This window comes from Miniopterus schreibersii (genome assembly GCF_964146895.1).
Source record: "Miniopterus schreibersii genome assembly, chromosome: 2".
Taxonomy (NCBI): Eukaryota; Metazoa; Chordata; class Mammalia; order Chiroptera; family Miniopteridae; genus Miniopterus; species Miniopterus schreibersii.
The window spans coordinates 123,443,124-123,463,556 of NC_138102.1; the positions used below are offsets into that span (position 1 = coordinate 123,443,124).

The 20,433-nt window shown below is 37.1% G+C and overlaps 2 protein-coding genes across 20 annotated transcripts in view; both read left to right on the forward strand.

Annotated features, from left to right (window-relative positions):
* OSBPL8 (oxysterol binding protein like 8) overlaps nucleotides 1-7,517 on the forward strand; it is a 211,050-nt gene extending 203,533 nt beyond the window's left edge. For all 19 annotated transcript variants that reach the window (XM_081129028.1, XM_081129036.1, XM_081129025.1 and 16 more), the window contains 3 exons: nucleotides 2,648-2,753; nucleotides 4,460-4,562; nucleotides 6,343-7,517. In XM_081129028.1, the coding sequence (XP_080985154.1) occupies nucleotides 2,648-2,753; nucleotides 4,460-4,562; nucleotides 6,343-6,472 (339 nt within the window). In that variant the 3' untranslated portion in view covers nucleotides 6,473-7,517. The remainder of the gene's footprint in view (nucleotides 1-2,647; nucleotides 2,754-4,459; nucleotides 4,563-6,342) is intronic.
* A 5,291-nt stretch (nucleotides 7,518-12,808) lies between these two features.
* BBS10 (Bardet-Biedl syndrome 10) lies at nucleotides 12,809-17,679 on the forward strand. Its single transcript, XM_081130408.1, has 2 exons — nucleotides 12,809-13,043; nucleotides 13,434-17,679. Exons 1-2 carry the CDS (start codon nucleotides 12,859-12,861, stop codon nucleotides 15,406-15,408), a joined length of 2,160 nt encoding a protein of 719 aa, XP_080986534.1. The 5' UTR covers nucleotides 12,809-12,858; the 3' UTR covers nucleotides 15,409-17,679.
* The last annotated feature ends 2,754 nt before the right edge of the window (nucleotides 17,680-20,433 follow it).

The window sequence follows — 20,433 nt, forward strand, 5'->3', positions numbered from 1 at the left end:
ATATTGGAACTCTTGTATATTGCTGGCAGGAATATCAAATGTTGCCACCCCTGTGAAAAATGATTTGGTGGTTCCTCAAAAAGCTAAATATAGAATTTCCATATGACCCAGCAATTCCACTACAAAAAAATTGAAGGCAGGAACTCAGATACTCGTACACTCATGTTCACTGCAACATTATTCACAATTGCCAAAACGTAGAGAAAGTTGAAGTGTGCATCAACAGATGGATAAACAAAATGTGGTATATGCTTACAATAGAATATAATTCAGCCATAAAAAGAATGGAATTCTGCTACCTAATACAACATGGATGAACTTTGGAAATATAGTGCTAAGTGAAATAAGCAAAACAGAAAAGGACAAATATTGTGTCATTCTACATATGTATAAAATATAAGATAGGCAAATTCATAGAAAGATTGGAGATTACTAGGGACTGAGGGAAGGAGAGAAAGGGAAGTAATTGTTTAATTGTTACAGAGTCTCTTTGGAGTGATGAAACTGTTTTGGAAGTAGCACTGATGGTTGTATAATATTGTAAATGTACTGAATACTACTGAATTGTACACTTAAAAATTATTAAAATGGCAAGACTGATACAATCACTATGGAAAACAGTGTAGATGGAGTTTCCTCAAAAAAATTAAAAATGAAACTGCCATCTGACCCAGTGATCCCACTTCTAGCAATATATCCTAAGAAGCCAGAAACACCAATCAGAAAGAATATATGCACCCCTATGTTCATAGCAGCACAATTTACAATAGCTAAGATCTGGAAACAGCCCAAGTGCCCATCAGTAGATGAGTGGATTAAAAAACTGGGACATTTACACATTGGAATACTATGCAGCTGTAAAAAAGAAGGCTCCCTTAACCCTTTGAGACAGCGTGGATGGACCCAGAGAGTATTATGCTAAGTGAAATAAGCCAGTCAGAGAAAGACAAGTATCACGTGATCTCACTCATATGTGGAATCTAATGAACAAAATAAACTGAGGAGCAGAAAAGATCCAGAGACACTAAAGCATGGAACAGACTGAAGGATCTCAGAGGGAAGGGGGTGGGGAAGAGCTGGAAGAGATTAACCAATGAACTTATATGCATATATGCAAGACTTATTTTATATATGTATGTACATACACACATGTAATCACAATTTAGAAATTAAAAAAAAACTTTAAATTTTGTTTCTTCCTTTAACAACACTAACATGATAGAGACACACAGGGCATCTGTATTTCCTCCTAAAGGTCGAGTTTAGTGATCACAATAAATCTTGTATATCAAAAGTTAGATTGCTGAATCCCTTTGTCATTTTAAATAGCTTCTCACCAGTCTTCATCAATTTCCAATTTGAACCTACTCTTCAAATGTGGATTTGGATTCTAAATGTTACAAAATTTTAAGTCTCCATGACTTGAAGTAGGAGGATGCAGTGTAGGCTGAATATACAGCCTGCCTCCTTATTACTTTTCTATAATAGAATTATAGAAATTTTATATTTATCTTCAGCACATGAATAATATTTTACAAAATTACTTCAAGGAATAGGTAATTGGAGATTGTTCCTATTTAGAACAGTAAATAGGTAAGAACAGAGTTAAAGGCATAATGACCACCGGTTTCCTGTTTTTCTAAGTATGTAAATTACCTTGCCCTTCTGATTCTAGTTTCTTCTCTTGCATTTGGGTTTTTTAATCTAAGGTTTATTTCCAAAAAGTGCAAGCTTATTAATAGAATAAAATCTAAAGTTTATTATTCTAAGGAAAATTTAGTCCTAGTTGATAGTTTGATATGCTTTTGTGCATGCACTCAGATGCTTTTAGTAAGTTTAAATCATACTCTGCAAAATAATATCATTTATTATAAGATGGTTTCTACAGTATCCAGATATTATTAAAAGTAAATAATTTTATTGAAAACACAACATCATTCAGTGGAAATGTTTACAATGTTGGAAACAAGTATGATTTAAAAGAACACTATTAATTAACATTCAATTAGAGATGCTAATGTGCAGTTAGACAAGTGGGGGGGGGGTGTGTGTGTTTATATTAAAATATCTCTTGAAGGATATACAAATAGCAGTGACTATTTAGTTGGGAGGAGGCAGGATGTATAGGGATCAGGAGTTGGAGGGACACTCCTCATTGTATATTTTTATACTGTTTGATATTTGTGCCAAATTAATATTTTCTATTAAAATTAAATAAGACAGCCCTGGCCAGGTTGTCCAGTTGGTTGGGGCATCACCCCATACACCAAAAGGTTGCAGGTTCAATTCCTAGTCAGGACGCATACCTAGGTTGGGGGTTTGGTCCTGGTTGGGGCGCAAATGAAAGGCAACTGATCAATGTTTCTCCCTCACATCAATTTTTCTCTCTTTCTCTTTCTTTCTGTCTCTCCGCCCACCCCTTAAAATCAATAAACATCTTCAGGTGAGGATTTTTAAAAAATTAAATAAAATAATTGTATTATATAAGTATATTATATCTTATTTGTTAAGTTTTAATTAGACTATTTCATTTTTGTTTTTATGTCTAAGCATTGTGCCATTGAACAGATAGTTTTGACAGTTGTATATTGGTCTTTAATTATAAAATTCAATGCAAATTTGCATACTAGCATGTTTTTGTTTTCAGGTTAGTGTCCCAAAAATGAAACATAAGCCAACCAGGCAACAGAAGAAAGTGGCAAAAGGCTATTCGTCCCCAGAACCTGATATCCAGGACTCATCTGGAAGTGAAGGTAAAATTATTTATTGCAGATTATTCACTATAGGAGTCTAAATTATTAAAAGGGTATTACTATACTGTGTTTGATAGATGAAAATGGTTTTTTATATTCATTTAAGAAGATATATAAAAGTTTTGGTGAGGGCAGGGATGGTGTGCAAAAAAAAAAAAATCTCTATTTTAGATTATAGGTCAATTTCAAGACCAGGCCACAGGTAAAGTCACGGGGTATGAATTAAGGGGGAAACATGCAAATCAAGAACCACACTGTAGTGTGGCTCTTATGCCTTCTTAGCTTCTGAAAAATTGTTGATGGCTTCTTAGATTCAATGCAGGAAGTGTTTTTTGTACGTTGAGCTTAGTTCCATGCTTCAGGAAAGTTTTTCATTCTCGGAATAAATTATTGTAGTGCTTAGAAGTCACAGACAAGTAAAAATATAACTATATCAAAATTATGGACTAAGTTAACTAGTGTGTCATTCTTGTTTGAGTCAGATAATGTGTAAACTGTGTTGAGCTACACTGAGATATAATCAAGAAAGGATTAAGGTAATGTCTGAGACATTATGAGGAAAAGGCGTTTTAAAGGCATAGTCTCTAAGCTCACACTAAACTGGGGAGCTCATTTTTACAGAGGTAGCGCTAGAGGTGAATAAATGATAAATGCCTGGAAATTAGTAGAAGAAAAAAAGAGTTGAAAGAGGGAATGTTTTTAGAGGAACCTGATGAATTTGTAATGGATTATAGTAATCTAGGCTTGAGAGAAGCATGTTGGGACAAGCTGTTGGAGTAAAGATGAATAAACTGAGTAGAGGTTTAAAAGCAGGAGTTACATGGTACCCATGTGCTAGAGGGAGTGTTTGTTCCACTGCCATTCCCATTTTAGAGAAAAGGAAACTTAAGACACAGGTGAACCTGCTCAAGGCCGTATATCACATAAGGCAATAGATATGTTATATAAGCAGATATTTTGGCTTCTTAATTCACTCTCTTCTCTTATCCCTCCACTATGTTACCTATAACTCATAGGCTGCTGTTTATTGAGTACTTAATGTGTGCCAAACTGGATGTTAAACACCCCTTACTACAACCATATGAAGTTTAGGTGTTATTTATCCCTATTTTATAAATGAGAAAGCTGAGATCTAGAGAGAGGTTAAGATCTGAACAAAAATGTAAAGGAAGGAATAGATAGGCAAGGGGAATTGGGGGGGGGAAAACAATACAGTTTGCTAGTTGACGATAAAAATGTGTAGAAGTATCAAAACCAATGGAAAAGGTTTAAAGTTTGGGTGACTAGGGAAATAAAGATAACATTAACAATTAATATAAAACTGAAAAGGAGCTCAAAAAACTAACTCCCTCAGATGTAGACAAATGGGCAAGAAACAGAAGAGAGTAATACCTTCCCCAAATTAATATATGTATTTTAATGAGCTTTTTTGGTCTGTTTATTTAGTTAAAAAATAAAACTGATGCCATCCAAAACTTAACTAAATTGTAGTTTCTTTAAATATATCTTTAGTATTCTAGTTTTGGAATGATATCATTGAAGCTTCAAAAATGCAGTGTATTTGTATTACTATGTTAATCTCTAAGCCATAAAAATGGTGCCTGAGAAAATTTTTATTACATGAGAATCATTAAGCTGAAATGTGGATTGTTTATAATTAAATATGTTCACTATTTTCATAAAGTTTGTTTTAAATGTTCTTTTAGCTCAATCAGTAAAACCAAGTGCAAGAAGAAAGAAAGGGATAGAACTGGGAGACATTCAAAATTCCATCGAATCTATAAAACAAACACAGGAAGAAATTAAAAGGTAATATATACTGACTATTCATTTGAGTCCAGAGGATTAGTTAAGAATCCTGTTATGTAGGAAATCATATGCAAACTTTACATTTTTAATATTATTACTAAGCTAAAATAGAACCTTGGCTTCTGTCACCTGATGACAGAAATGTATGACATTCTTTCAACACTAAAATATTGGAGGAGAGGCTGTTTTTTCTCATCTGTGAGGGTGAAATTGGAATCTCTTTATCTTACTGCTATAGCATACTAAGAATGTAGCTGGGCTGGGTGTGGAAGTGGGGTAGTTTCTCAGAAAATCTGCCAGCAAAGGCTTCTGCAGCCTCCTTTGTTCATGGCTAATATTTAATTACAGTGCACCAGTTGTTGAAATATTGAAGTACTTTCAAACAGTGGGTAAAGAGCCACTACTACCCTGAGACCTTCATATGCTCCCCTGGCAGACCCAGACCTTTCCCACACACACCTCCCAACGATCCAGCAGCTAAAGATCACTAACACCCATGAAGGTTCCTTGGAGGGAAAGGACGCTTACCCTGCTCCATTGCTAAGGCTAGCATGAGCTCAGATTCATTGCCTCTCCTTGCTGTATCAGATGCTTAAAATTTTTTAAGGTTAGCCAACCAGCTTTTGTATATTTAGTACTTAGTGCTAGATGTTCTGGAGGATTTTTTTAAAGATACTTTCTCTTTTCTTAGTGATCTTATGACTCCTATTTAGTTGGTATTTTCCTCAGCAGCCTCATCTCCTGCCATTCCCCTACACATACCCCATGCTCAAGTTCTATGAAACTCCACATCTTCAGCATATGCTCTGCTCTCGCATCTTTGGATCTTTGCCCACACTGAATCCACTTCTTAGATGGCCCTTCCTCCCACCCTGCCCATAAAAAAAAAATTCCTGTTTATCCTTCAGAATATAACTCAAACGCCACCCATTTGTGACATGTCTAATCACTCACCTTGCCCTGTGGGGTTATTACTCCCTCCACTCAGCTTGTTTAGCTCTCTGCACATACTCCTTTTGAGCACTTACTACACTAGAGTTATTTTTGTATTTGTCTGTTTACCCCCCATTGGACCATGAGCTCCCTAGAGCAGGGAGTCCATCTTCTGCATCTTGGTATCATTACCCCTAATATAAAGTACTCAAGCTTTCTAATTTCATTATATTTATAAACTGAGCCTACTTGTTTTTCTTGACTCCTTTTCTTTCTCTAGAGTAGAGAGAGTGTCTTACCAGTATGTAAGACACTTGAGTAGAAGTCAGAAAAAGAAAATGTCTTCACTAATCAGCTATTTTTAGCCAAAAGCATTTAGGGTGGCAAGAGGATATTTTAAACTCACTTCATGACTAAATTGACATTTTATTTTTATTCGCATATGACATGCCTATAGAACATTCCTTATGTTATGAACATTACGAAATCTGTTGTTGTTGTTTTTTTCCTGGGTAATTTAGGATTTTTCTCTAATTCCACCTCTATCTCCTGAAAGTAAAGATATAGAACCTTAGTGGCCAACTAAGAAGCAAAATTTTTGTTTTAAAACCACTTTAATAACAGAGAAGGTGATGTATTTCTACATCATCAAACTCTAATAATTATGTTTGATGCATAGCATTAAGTAATATATTTGGTACAATGTGGAATATAGATTTAGACAAGACCTAATAATAGCTCCACATAGCATAAGCAGCTGGCTGTTCAGGCAGTATATCAAATTATGAGTTCTGTGCTAACATTTTTGACAAATAATTTAAAAAATGACTGTTGCTTATTTTTGTAGACATATTATGGCTCTTCGAAATCATTTAGTTTCAAGCGCACCTGCCACAGATTTTCTTCAGCAAAAAGACTACTTCATCATTTTCCTCCTGATTTTGCTTCAAGTCGTAATAAACTTCATGTTTAAGTAGTTCTTTACAGTGAATCAATGAACTGGAATGATCAGATTCAGCCTGGACCACTGTTCAAGTTGTTTAGATTTTATTAAAACATCACAATATTTCCGAAACAAAACCTTAGAGATAAATGCAGAGGTGTTGACCTTTCATACCTTTTATCCTTAACCTGAAACAAGAGCTATTCTACTTGGTCATTAAAGTGAGCTATATGTTAAGTGCCAGAGCATTTCTAGCTTTTGTGAGAATGTGTCTACATGTGAGTATAATAAATCCACATGTATACATAATTGTGTCTTATGTATACCTGATAGTAAGTAGTCTTTGTATTCTATAGTATGTTCTGAGATACAGCACTAATGGTCATAGCAAAAATGTTATCAATATAATAAATATATGTGTAGTAACCTATTTTCTTCATAACAGGCATAAACTTTTATCAATAAGGAATTACAAAATAGGAAATGATGGGATAATAGACATATTATAAATAGTTCAATACACTGTACTGTTTTAAAAAAATCATTTCCAAAGCACCCATCTTAATTGTCTTCTTAGAAAGAGCAAGAAAAAGTGTGGTCAAAGTTGATATATTGAGAGATATAAGGTGGCAAATTGCTTTTTTTAAAGTTTACATAAGATTTTTTTGCCCCCTCGAATTTAATATTTATAGATACAGGTACAAATGTACACAAGTGTATATCAACATAAAAATGGTATGCAGCTACTTGGGTCTGTTGGTTATATCTTTCTTATACCTATATAATACCACCTGAAGCACTTGCTGATAAAAGTGTGGTCAGAATTGGTTGCTGTCCTTTATTATTTTTGTTTTTTTAACTCGGTCCAATAACACAGGCCAAATTACAGAGATGTTTATACGGCAGCAATTTTCAACATTTTTCATCTCATAGCACCCATAAACTAATTACTAAAAAATATATTTTTTGCTGCTCTGACCAAAAAAAGAGGTATAATTTTGATTCATTCACACCAGACAGCTATTGTTGTGTTAACTGTTGTCATTTTTTTATTTGACAATCTAAGGGAAAAGAGGTCAGTGCCCCTGACTAAAGAGCCAGGTAGTGCATGTTTTAAAAATTCTTGCAGGAAAAAAAATTCTTGCAGCACCACTGGTTGAAAATCACTGTTATAGGGCATATGAAATGCTGATAATTCATGTTTTTTCATTATGAAAAACATATTTAGCTTTCACTTAAACCGTGGTGTCCTCAGTAAGTAGAAGAGAAGAAATTATAACCAACATTTTACTTCAAAAGCCAAATAAGAGAAAGGCAATAAGAAAAGAAGCTTTGTATGGTGGCATTTATATATACAATAAAATTGGTTTCTTTAAAATGTGCAATAAGTTGCGCATCTAAGAAGAGCATCAAGTTCTGAAGTTTAATTTTTTATTCTCCTCATTTCTTAGTAACTTCATTCTGTTGCAAAACCATAATTCTCAAGATTCCATTTGTTCACGCTCAGGCAAACTTTTTCCTAAATTCTTTTTCAGTTTAATATTTTTACTTTATAATTTTTACATAAATATAATCCTCAAAAACAATTTTTGCAAATGTAAGTTAAGCTTAGGAACATGTTCTAAGATAGATAAATCATAGAATCCTGAAAGTATTGATTTTTAAATGGTTTTTGATGAAAATAAAGTCAGAATGATTGCTCTGGCTACATTTGCCATTGATTAAGAAGAGACTGTTAGACATCGGTAAAATTACAATCAGCTGTTTAATGCCATGATAAATATAAAATCAGAGAATTATTGCTAAATTGTGAAAATTGAAAATGATAAAAGAAAAAGCCTGCTTTCCCCCTAACCAATATAACTATCTTAAGTATCCTAAAGTTTTATGAAGAGCCATTTCCTGTGTGTTTTTGGCAGAACAATGCTGTATTCCATTTGTACATGTGAAACATTTTTTAAATTGATTAAAGCATAAATAAGATGTGTCTATACCCCATATAAGTATATATATAATATGACTGCACTAGAACAGGTGGGGGTTTTTGTTTGTATTTCATACTTGTTGATATAATTTTTGTACTCACTTTCTGTTACCAATGTTATGCTCAGCTGCCTATTACCTGATATACATTTTGTAAATATTGTACAATTTTATCTTTTTTATGGTTTAAACTAGTATTAATTTATATTATATATAACTTGATTGGCTGATCATAAAGTCATTTCATCATTAAACCCTGAAAACTTAAAAATTTTGTTAGTAACCCCCTTTTGGTGTTTTAGTCTTACCCACTTGTGGGTTATTTACATTTGGTATAAATAGTGTTTAATTGCATAGGTATCTTCTGAGACTGGAAATGTAGTTATTTTGTTTTTTAATTTTCCTTTTAGGGCCGATGTTATGGGTTCTTATTACCCAACAAGTCAAAAACTATTTCATGAGAAAGAGCAGGGTTACTTATGACTGTTCCTTATACACTAAAAGCATGTATCTAATCTAATTGTCTTCTTATGCTTTTAGTTGTATGAGTTCCTTTCTGCAAACTGAACACAAAACTCAGGAATTGGTGGCTTAGTTTTAGATCAGTGCTTATACCAGGCTTAGTATGTGAATCCTTTAAAACACATAATTAACTTTGTAGTTAGCCATATATGTGTGATTGATTTTGAATAGTCTCTACCTGGAATTAATCTTCCTTCACACATGGATTCATAAAAATTGTGATGTGCAGTTCTCAGTTGTCTGAGAGCTTTATAATGGTTTCTAGGATTTAAGACCTTATATCCTTTTATTCATTTGATCAAAAATTTTATTTTTTCAAATGAAAACTTAGGTAATAATTATTGACATGTGCATTTCTGTTTTGGTTGTTAAATGTACTATGCCTTTCACCCTTTAGTGAGGTATAGCTCACCCAGGAAAAGACAATAAATAGGGCATGTGAAATAAAAGTTTCAGCAATAGATATTTTACTTGTATTTCATGTCAGTACTTATTGTATCATTTATAAAGATACAGTGTAATCTTTGTCACCATTCCATTGAAAATGTTGGCCTTGTAAAATACAACCCTCACTTAGTAGTATTCACGCTTTTGTGCCTTTAAGAAAATACTTTTACTCATTTTGTGTTACAGAACTATATGATTCAAAGTGTTTATAGGCTTAAGTGTCATAAAGGGTCATTTCTCTTTGTCACCTTACTTCCTTTTATATAGCTAAGTATATTTCAATGGTAATGCTATACTTTTATAAAGTTTTGTCTAATTAATATTCTTCACTCTCACACATCATTGAAGTAGACCTGTCAGATTATTCTGAGTATTGTAAACAGTGCCTTTCTCATGGAATCCACACTGTTTTGGGTGTCAACTTGTGCCATAACCACACAAAATTCTGTGAAAGGCAATTTTAACTTTTTGAAGAATATTTTAGTCAAATATTTAAGAAAACAAGTGTATAAAATTCCATTTTTTCCAGTGTTTAGCATTTCTAGTGAGCAATGAATATATTTGGGTTTTGTTTGTTTGACATAAGGTGATAATGGCAGTATTGATGAGCCATACATGATGCTGCAGATTATTTTGAATTGTGTTAAATGTACAGAACTAAAATATTAAAATTAGCATTTATACCAAATTTTCCAATTTGAACCAATGGCGGGGGGAACCCCACACAAATCACTAAGTTTACATTTCAACTTCTGACTACATGGAAAAAAGAGATTCTTTAAAAATATATCATCTGCCACTAGTATGTAATTTGGTTTCATTTTGTTTACCTATAGTGTGAATTTAGTGTACTGTATTTACTTTTTGTTACTCTTAACATAGTTTGTTTTGTTACAGTTTTTATTTGAAGATGGATTGTTAAAATTGTATAGGACCAGTGTCTCCTTAATGATTAACAGAAGAGCCACAAGAACCCTGTGACAAAATGAATGTGAATTTACTTTCTAAAATATTTAGAAAATTTTATCTTTCTGCATTTATCATGTAAAATTATTTTAGTATTACAATATTGACATTTATTTAAAGAAAAATGCCACAAAACATTTGAACTGATGAGCCACAGAATGTCAGTTGAAATTTTTTTCACTTTTTAGCATGCTAAATATACATCTAAGTTAAATATTCTGATTGATGATCATTTATAAATTCACAGTACCACTGGTCAGTTTTGTATAATAGAATAAAAGTATGTTATCTGCAGTGTAAGTACAGCACACTGTCAAATTCTTTTCCTTAAGGTGCATCGTAAATGTACAGATAGTCATAGGCTACTGTTTTGTAATGTATTACATTTCTTATCTCTTATTCCTAACCTATTATTATGTTTGCAGAGACAAAGAATTGAATTTTTCTAATGATCTGTAAGATTATGCTAACTTCTACAAGTAGGCATTCTAAATAAAATTTTAAAAAAGCAAATTGTGATCAAATGACTTTTAATATAACGTATTTAATTACTTAGACCCAATTACTTAGTCCTGATTTTTAAATTAAAATAAAAATTTTGGTGGGGGTAGTTGTGAAGGACCATACAGGATTTGGAAGGGATTTAACAGAATCCCTAATGTATGCTTTACTTGGTACTTTATATACATTCCTCTTGAGTACTCACAATAACCTTAAGATAAATGGAAGTTAGCCCGGTTTTATAGATGAAGAATCTGAGGCTAAGAGAAGTTAAGTGATTCTAAAAGCTTCATAGAGTAAGAGTGATAGCGAGCACAAGTTTGGATCCAAGTCTGATGCAATGTCCATTCTTTTCCACTGTTCACTTACATAGAACTCTGATTGTACCACTTTTAATGTTTTGAATAATCCTCTGCTCTAATCTGTATTGAGTAATGTAGCCCCTTTGTGATGGGTAGAACCAGAAAAAAAACCAACAATACACACAGAGAGAAACACACCTTACTATTTAACAAGCATATACACAACCCATGTTTTTTTCCCCTTAAATCGCCTATGTCTATCCTGAGTCAGTATCAGGTGAGTTCCAAGAAATTATTCCTGTCTGGTTTTCCTCCACCCTCCTCCGCTCCCTTTCTTGCTCTCCAGGGTCCAGTTGCTTCTGGCTAGTAGTCAGTTGGTTCTGTCTTATTAATTGGGGGAAGGGAGGGAAGGGCTTATAGCTTATAGAGCATAGGAATACGGGCAAGGGAAACAGCCCCGCACTGTTCAACCTCAGTGAACCGTCTGCAGGAGAATTTACTAATGTTGACCACACTCTTAATAGGTGCCCTGTGTTATGCTATTATGCTAATCCACTCTTGTGCGCCTTGCAGAATATCCCTTTCTTGTAGAGAGAGGAGGCCCATACAGTGGTGACATGTCACACTAATTTGGCGGGTGAGCTGCAAAGTATTTGTTGAGTGCTTAGTATATGCTGGGCACCGTGCCAAAAAAAAAAAAAAAAGCTATTTGTAAACATTGTCACCCTCCTCAAAACCTTGAGGTTCTTCGTTTACATGCCTCTTATCCCCATTTTTTTTTTTTTTAAAGATGGGAGTATCAGAAACAAACATGGTTACTTGCTGAATGCCACAGATAAGTAAACGGCAGAGCAAATCCAGATCTAAATCTTAAACCCATGCTCTTGACCATTTCATCTTTGAATATTTTAATATGTAAAACAGTATGTTCTTTCTGCCTAACAGTATGCTGTTTTTTCCCTCCTGCTGTTGGTTTGTATCCAGTAATGTTAGGGCACTTTTTAAAGCATACTACTGACCACCAGCCAGTGTGGCCAAGTAGTCACATGTCACCCTGCTAAAGTTCAAGTAGACTGGTGGCTGGGATCTCAGTGAGGCCTGAGCCCTGGAAGCGTGGCGAAGCCCCTGCGAAAGGCCTAACGCCCGCAGCCTGCGCCCCTGACCAGGCCCTCAGCGTCTGTCCTGCCTTCCCAAACCGCTTTCCTGAAAGGAAGGAGAGCGGACAGGCGGCGTGAGTCCAAGCTAGAGGTTTTGCTGCGGACCACCAGGAGCTTGGGCGGGGGCAGGGAACCAGCCGAGTCCGGCCCGCGGCCCCCTTCCCTCCAGAGGCTGCGCTACTGGGCCGGCCTGGGAAGGAGGCCTCGGGGACCACGGAGGGACCTGGTGGCGGCTGAGACCGCTGGCGGGGAATGAATTCACCAGGGGCCTGGGGAGGAACTGCGGTCTCCAGAACGGGCAACCCCGGAGGTCCGCACCTCCCCCCTACCTTCGCGGGCTATTGGGCCGCCAGCGCCAACTGCTGGAGCTGCGCGGCTTTCCGGGTGAGTGGGCGGGAGGGCTGTCTCCTCGCCCAACCAAGAAGCCGGGCTGCCCTGTTTCCGGCCTCCTCCCGCCTCTTCCGCTTCCGCCGCTTCCCTCCCCCTCGGGCGGTCCAGGCGTTCGGCGAGCGGAGGCTCGGGCGGCCGGAAGCCGCTGGGCTATGGCCGCTGCGGGGTCTGTGAAGGTGGCGTTGCAGGTCGCCGAGGTGCTGGAAACCATCCTGAGCTGCTGCGTGGGGCCCGAGGGTCGGCAGGTTCTGTGTACGAAGCCCACCGGCGAGGTGCTGCTCAGCCGGGATGGAGGCCGCCTCCTGGCGGCGCTACACTTAGAGCACCCCGTGGCCAGGTACCCGCGTCCCACACGCCCCCCGTGAGAGCGTCACCCAGGCCATCTCCCTGAACTTACTGCCGCCGAGGCTGTGCTCCTGGGAAAAACTGGCCTCGGCTGAGACCGGTGTATGCTCAGGGTTAGAGCTCTGCCCGAGGGCACCCTATACGGGACATCAAATCTTACCAACTCTTAAAAACAGGTCTCACTCCTCCCCGCTCCTCCCAGCCCTGCAATCTTGGAATAGAACAAAGGAACTTGGAAAAGGGAAAACTAAAACTAAGGACATATCACGGGGACAGTATTCTCATTTATGCTTATAGCTGTGAAAACATGATTTCAACTTGAGCTAGATGTAGGAAGACAGCCCCCTGGAAATCTGAGTTGGTTTTCTTTCTTTTTGTACAGGGTGGTGGTGGCATGTGTTTCCAGTCATCTAAGAAAAACAGGAGATGGTGCTAAGACATTTATTATCCTTCTTTGCCATTTGCTCAGAGGACTTCATGCAGTCACAGACAAAGAAAAAGATTCATTGATTTCCAAAAATACTCAAACCCATGGAAGGCATTGGAAAAATTGTTGTCGGTGGAAATTTATTTCCCAAGCCCTTCTAACGTTTCAGACACAAATATTAGACTATGTGATGGACCAGTACTTAAGTAGACACTTTCTGTCCATCTTTTCTTCATCCACTAAAGAGAGAACATTGTGTAGGAGCTCTTTAGAGTTGCTCTTAGAAGCATACTTTTGTGGAAGAGTGGGAAGAAATAATCACAACTTTATTTCACAATTGATGTGTGACTACTTTCTCAAGTGTATGGCTTGTGAGAGTGGGCCTGAAGAAGTATTTGAGTTAGTGGATGACTGTTTTGTAGAGTTGAACATTGGTGTCACTGGCCTTCCTGTTTCAGATTCCAGGATCGTGGCCGGGCTTGTGCTTCACAGAGACTTTTCTGTGTACTGTCCAGCAGATGGGGACATAAGAACAGTGTTAGTAACAGAAACCATTCAGCCTCTCTTTTCAACTTCTGGATCAGAGTTTATTCTAAATTCAGAGACACAATTTCAGACATCTCAGTTTTGGATTATGGAAAGGACAAAAGCAATAATGAAATATTTACAGAGTCAGAATGTAAAATTGCTCCTATCTAGTGTGAAACAACCAGACTTTGTTATTTATAATGCAGCATTGAATGGCATATCAGTGGTGGAATGTTTATCATCTGAAGAAATTTCTCTTATTCAGAGGATCATTGGTCTTTCTCCCTTTGTACTGCCACAAGCCTCTTCACAGTATGAAATCTTGAACACTGCTTTGGTGAAATTTTGTAAGCCCCTTATTCTTAGATCCAAAAGGTATGTTCATCTTGGCTTGATTAGCACATGTTCGTTTAGACCACACTGTATAGTTCTTTGTGGACCGGTGCAGGGTCTTGTTAAACAACACGAAGATGCTTTACATGGAGCATTTAAAATGCTTCGGCAGTTATTTAAAGACCTCGATCTAAGTTACATGACACAAATCAGTGACCAAAACTATACAAGTCCTCTTATTTATAAGAATAGAGAAAGTAATCAGTTACCAGAAATTGTTAATGGTGCGACACAAAGGCTCTATCAGGGCACAGTTGTAAAGAACGAAGATGACCTGGTAAAAACTCAAACAAATTTAAAAGTATATTCACATTCGGTAGTTCCAAGTGGAGAATTAAAAACATATATTTCATGTTCAACACCAAAAGTGACACCATCAGATACACACCAGACAGATGAAGCACTGAGATGTTCATCTGCAAACAAAACCAGGAAAATTGACCACGATTCATTTATTGAGAGTGATCCTACTACTGATTCAACAACAGAAAACACTGGAGTAGAAATTTCTTATGAAAATTTATCTATCACAAAAATTGCTGGAAAGGAGAGTATGTTACCAGTGAGATGTAAGTTGCTGGCAGGGGGTACTTCCCAGAGTTACTGTTTCTCATATATACCAGCAGGTTGTGTTTTGCCAGTGGGCGGTAATTTTGAGATCTTGTTACATTACTATCTTCTCAACTATGCCAAAAAATGCCAGCCATCAGAAGCAACCATGGTTAGTATGATAATAGCTAATGCACTTTTAGGCATTCCCAAAATCCTGTATAAATCCAAGAAAGGAAATCACAGCTTTTCACAAATATATATAAGAGCTCTCCATGCACTGCAAACCAACCAACCCATGCTAAGCAGTCAGACAGGTTTGGAATCAGTATCTGGTAAATACCAGTTACTAACTTCAGTTCTTCAGTGTTTGACAAAAATTTTAACCATTGATTTGGTAATCAGTATTAAGAGACAGCCTCAGGAAATTTGCGATCAAGAGTCAGAAGAAGAACTGTGAAGTTGGAAGTTCTTTATTAGACGGAGTTATAATCCAACTTGAGCCATAAAGTAAAGCAGGCATATGACCGCTGATTCTCAAGTCAATTCAGTCTTGGTAGGAAAACAGCATAATTTAAAAAGACTTTAGAACAAGTACGCTAAGAGGCCAGCAGACAGTCAGACACTAATATTAGGTTGTTATGGAACAATTTCGAGGATAAAGCCTGGGTGAGGGAAGCCAAGATCTGACTGAGTGTGTCTTTCCCCCTTAATGTCCCTGTGTTTCACCTCTGTATTGGTCTGTGTGGGGGAGGGAGTTTCTTTAGAGCGCCTTCTCTTATGTTTTTGTATCTTTTTTCACTCTCTTCATTTCTACTCACCTTTCTGCGTTTAGTTCATAGAATCATTTAATTTCCGATTTGGACGAGGTCTTCAAATGCATCCTATTTTAATTGCTTATAATATAACATATTATTTGCTTCATTTAAAATAGTTTCTTTTCCCTACTCATAATTTCTAAAGCAATGAGTACAGAATCTCTATTTCCTTTCTCAAAAAAACATGTAATTGGTTTTTACTTTTATTTGTTAGTCCTCACCTGACAATATTTTTTCCTTTTTTTTTTCTGAGAAAGAATGGAAGGGAGGAACGGGGGGGGGGGGGGCAGGAAAGAGAAACATGGATGTGAGAGAGACATTGACTGGTGGTCTCCCACATGCTGGGATAGACCTGGAGACCCAGATATGTGCACTTCACCGGGATTCAAACCTGAGACCCTTGGGTGCTTGGCCCACACCCTAACCACTGGGCCCCTTGTTTATTTCCATTTTAGTGGAAGGCCTGAAGAGAGGTTCACCCTCCATTTGCCATTGAATATATGCTACCAAAAACAGGACTTTGTGCATTGTGAACTTATTTTCATTTTTGTAATTAAAAGTTAATACCAGAAAGGATATGCAAGCATACTTTAATTTTCTCCAGGCCCCTAAGCGCTTGTAAAAATAATAAATGTATTTGCTGTTTTTTCTTGTATTTGGTGCATAGCCAGAATTCAGGAGTAACAAATAATTTAAGAATTACTTATTTCTAATGTAAATTTTAAATGTTTTTATTTTATTTTAAAGGTTTATAAGTTCAAGTAATAAATGTGCATCTACCCATGGATAAGACAGTGTCTTCTAATTTTAGTAGTTTTCTATAACACCCAAGTCAGCGCTGTGTTTATACCAGCTTTTCAGAAGTGCTTGTTGAATAAAACCATTATCTTTAATCTGTTCTCCTAAGTACATGTTTCCAATGTACTAATTTAGTAAATTCTTGATGAGTGTTTACAGTATGCCAGGTGCCAAATATACCCTGGAAAACATATAGATATGGTCCCTGCATTCATGGACCTTTTCTCAGAGGTTAATGGATAGATAGTGACGCTACTTGGGTTGGGATTAAATTTAGGAAAAAAGATTTTTAAAAATTTAATTACAGTCAAACTTGAAAAAGTGATTACTAGTAATGTATTTAAAAACTATAACATCCTATAATGCAATGCCTCATGGTCTTTTACATTAAATATAATTTTATTTTGTAAAGCTCATGCCATATGGTAACATTGTTTCTGTGAGTATGGAAAGAATAAATTAGCTCTGTTTCTTACACTGAATTCATAGCCATATGAACCTACTATAAAATTGCTGTATAATTTTTTCCATTTTTTTAAATTGTCAGGTCATTTGATTTGCTTTATTATTACTGTGTTGTTGTTTTAAATACTTCTGCATCATAGAAGGTATTCAAAGACTTCCAGACATGCCCAGAGCCTTGCTGATGGTAGGTGTTCTTTAGCTATAAATTTATCACTAATTCAGGAGCCCCTGTGTAAGCTGGAACTGAGTCTTTGTATATTTGGCACCTGGTCTAATATCTGGAGCACAGTAGTAGCCAATAAATGGCTGTGGAGGAACCATTTGTTGAATGAGTCCTTTGGTCCTCACAGATGAGGTCATAATTACTTCTATCAAACTTCCATGGACAAAGGATCTGGGGGGAGAAGAGGGCAAAAAATGTAGGACAGGTGTACACAAAGTAATTTTTTCTTTTAATTTAAAAATTTCAAAAATTGTGATAAGGCTTGCTTTCATGAGTTATCATTTGTAGACTAACACCAGGGAGTTTACACCACTGGGTTAGATAGAAGAGCACTTTTTAAAATATAATTACATTGTACTTAAACCCTCTTCCATAAAGGATTTGAGGTTACCTGCAATAAGAACAGACAAAATTACAGTAAAATCTGAAAAAAAAATTAAGGAACCAAGACCAAAGAAAATGTGAAGGTAATTAAAAGTCAAGGCCATGTTCCTGTTTTCTATTGCTGCATAATGAGTAACCACAAAACTTACTAGGTTTGAATCACTCTTAATACCTCTCATGGTTCTGGGAGTTTCCTGGACTTAGCTGCATGACTTGCACTGTATTCTGCTGGTTGAGGAAGGCCCAGAGGTCAGCTGAAGTTCAAGCAGAGGGAACACAGCCCCACCACTCAATGGAAAGTGTGTCAATGTCACGTTACAAGAAGAACATATGGGATCTATATTGAGGCAGCGATCTTTGGAAAATACAACCTGCTACACCCTGGGAGGGAAAAGAGAACAAATATACATTAACTTGTTAGCTGAGTTTTGTATTATTTTCTTAAGTTAACATCTCAGTCCACCTCCCATAAGCACATATTCTCCAGTAACCTTTACAAACCTCCTTTTTGTCCTCATTGGATTGGCACAAGCCATTTTTATCTCCAAAATAATAGGCATTAAATAGTTGAACATCCCTGAACTGCTTTAGCTAGAGGAGTTACGTAATCATGTACTGGAAGAATCATAGTATCCACATTTCAGACTCAAAGGGTGGGGGAGAGGAATGCAATTTGAGCCTGAGCTTTTATTAGAAATACTCATCCCCTCCCAAAAGGAATATATGTCTTTCCCATCATCACAGGACAGCAAAGAGCACAAAAACTACAGCTCAGAAACCATATATACAGGGTGTGGCAAAAGTAGTTTTACAGTTGTGAGTTTGCGAAAATTTATTCTTGTATTTATTAATTATGGTATTATTTTCCACATGAACAACTGTAAGCCTACTTTTGCCCCACCCTGTATATATTTATTTGTTCATTTCAGCTTTGTGATAGCAAGAGATTGGTAACCTAAACTCTAGATGGGTACACAAAATAAAATGGGTAGGGACAGTGATTTGGGGGTGAAATGCATAGGAAAGAGGTGGGAAGGTGAATTGACAGTGTATATACTTTATGCCATTTTCATTTTTAAAGTCTGAATACTACCCAAAAATGAAATCAAATTTAAAAACTAGATTAAGAGCAAGCACATAGAGAATGCTCCCCCAATAGTAATAAAGTAATAGGGATTCTGATATAAAGAAGTGCAAGGTCAGCATGGAAGAAAAACTGCATGAGAGACACAGTGACAAATCAGTAGAAATTTGACAGAAGAAAAGGTGTATCACCGAACAAGAGGATATTCTCTTAGCTATACCTGGCTTGGGGTTTTCTCACCAGTCCTGGTAACACAGCCACTGTGAGCTAATGAAGAATGCCGGCCAGCAGTGTGTCATTAACTCCCTCAGGGAATTTCCACAGCCCTGGGTCTGTCCCTCTTATGCAGACTCACCATCAGATTTTGCCAGGACACTGGGAATGGATTTGTCTCCTGCTGACTCAAACCAAACTTGTGAGCATGATCAGCTTATTTACAATGAAAACTGTCCTGGGAACTAGAATATTCCAACTTCATCTGACCAGTCTTTCCTTTATGGATGGACCGATAGGGGAAGTCAAATAATAATCAAGTGATTGCTCAGTAAGCGTGGAATCAGAAGAGAGCAAATGAACTTCATGGTCCTGCCCCCGGTTTGCCCATGTGCTCAGCCCTGGTGCTCTTCTCCACCTACACTTGCTTCCTAAGGGATTCTATCCAGCTCCACGACTTGGGTGCCACTACATGCTGATATTTCCAAATTGTTATTTCCAGCCAACCTCTTCTCTGAACTCCCAACTCATTTATCCAACTGCCAATCCAGTCTCCGCCGGGATGCTCACCATCGTGTCCACAGCAGCATTGCTCATTCCCATCCCTGAACCTAGGCCTTCCCCTGCTGTTCCATCTCAGTTAATGGCAAAACCAATCTCCCACTTGCTCAGGACAAAAACCTGAGAGGCCTTAACTCTTCCTTCCCTCACATCCCATAGCCAGCCTATCAGCAAACCCTGCTGGCTCCACATAGAAAATAGATTACAAAGCCACCATTTCTCACCATGGCCGCTCCAGCCCAAACCACTTCATATCTCACAGCCACCTCCAAAGGTTTTTCATTCACACTGAATGAAATCCAAATTTATTATTGTCTGCAAGGCTCTACATGATCTGTCCCTGCTTATGCTTAGGCCTCACCCCCTACCACTCTTCCTCTAGCTTTCTCCCCACTGGTTACACTGTACCAGTCAGGACAGGTTATGCCATAGTGAAGTAACAACTACATGTCTGAGTCTTGAAACACACAAATTTCTTTTTTTTTCTCAAAAAAAAAAATGCTTTTAATTGATTTTAGAGAGGAAAGGAGAGAGAGAGAGTAAACCATTGATTTGTTGATCCACTTATTTATGCATTCAGTGGTTGATTCTTGTATGTGCCCTGACCAGAGATCGAACCTTCAACCTTGGCTTATCAGGATAATGCTCTAACCAAGTATGTGAGCTACCTGCCCAGGGCACACATTTATTTCTTGCTCACATTCATGTCTATTAAGGATCAGCTGGGGACTCTATTCCCACACCATTTTCTTCCTCACTCTAATAGATTCAGGCTGATGGAGTAGCCACTATCTAGAGCATTTCAATCACCATGCCAGAGACAACAACAAAAAAGTGCTCTAGAGGGTCTCCATTGGGTCTCCATTAATGGCACATACCATTTCTGCTTATGACTCATGTCCAGAAGTAATCACATGGCCCACCCATCTACAGAGGACT

Excerpts from the sequence above, each read along its gene's own strand:
- BBS10 (XM_081130408.1), top strand. The coding sequence starts at position 12,859 with ATGGCCGCTGCGGGGTCTGTGAAGGTGGCGTTGCAGGTCGCCGAGGTG. Across the intron at positions 13,044-13,433 it reads TTAGAGCACCCCGTGGCCAG|GGTGGTGGTGGCATGTGTTT; the intron begins GTACCCGCGTCC and ends CTTTTTGTACAG.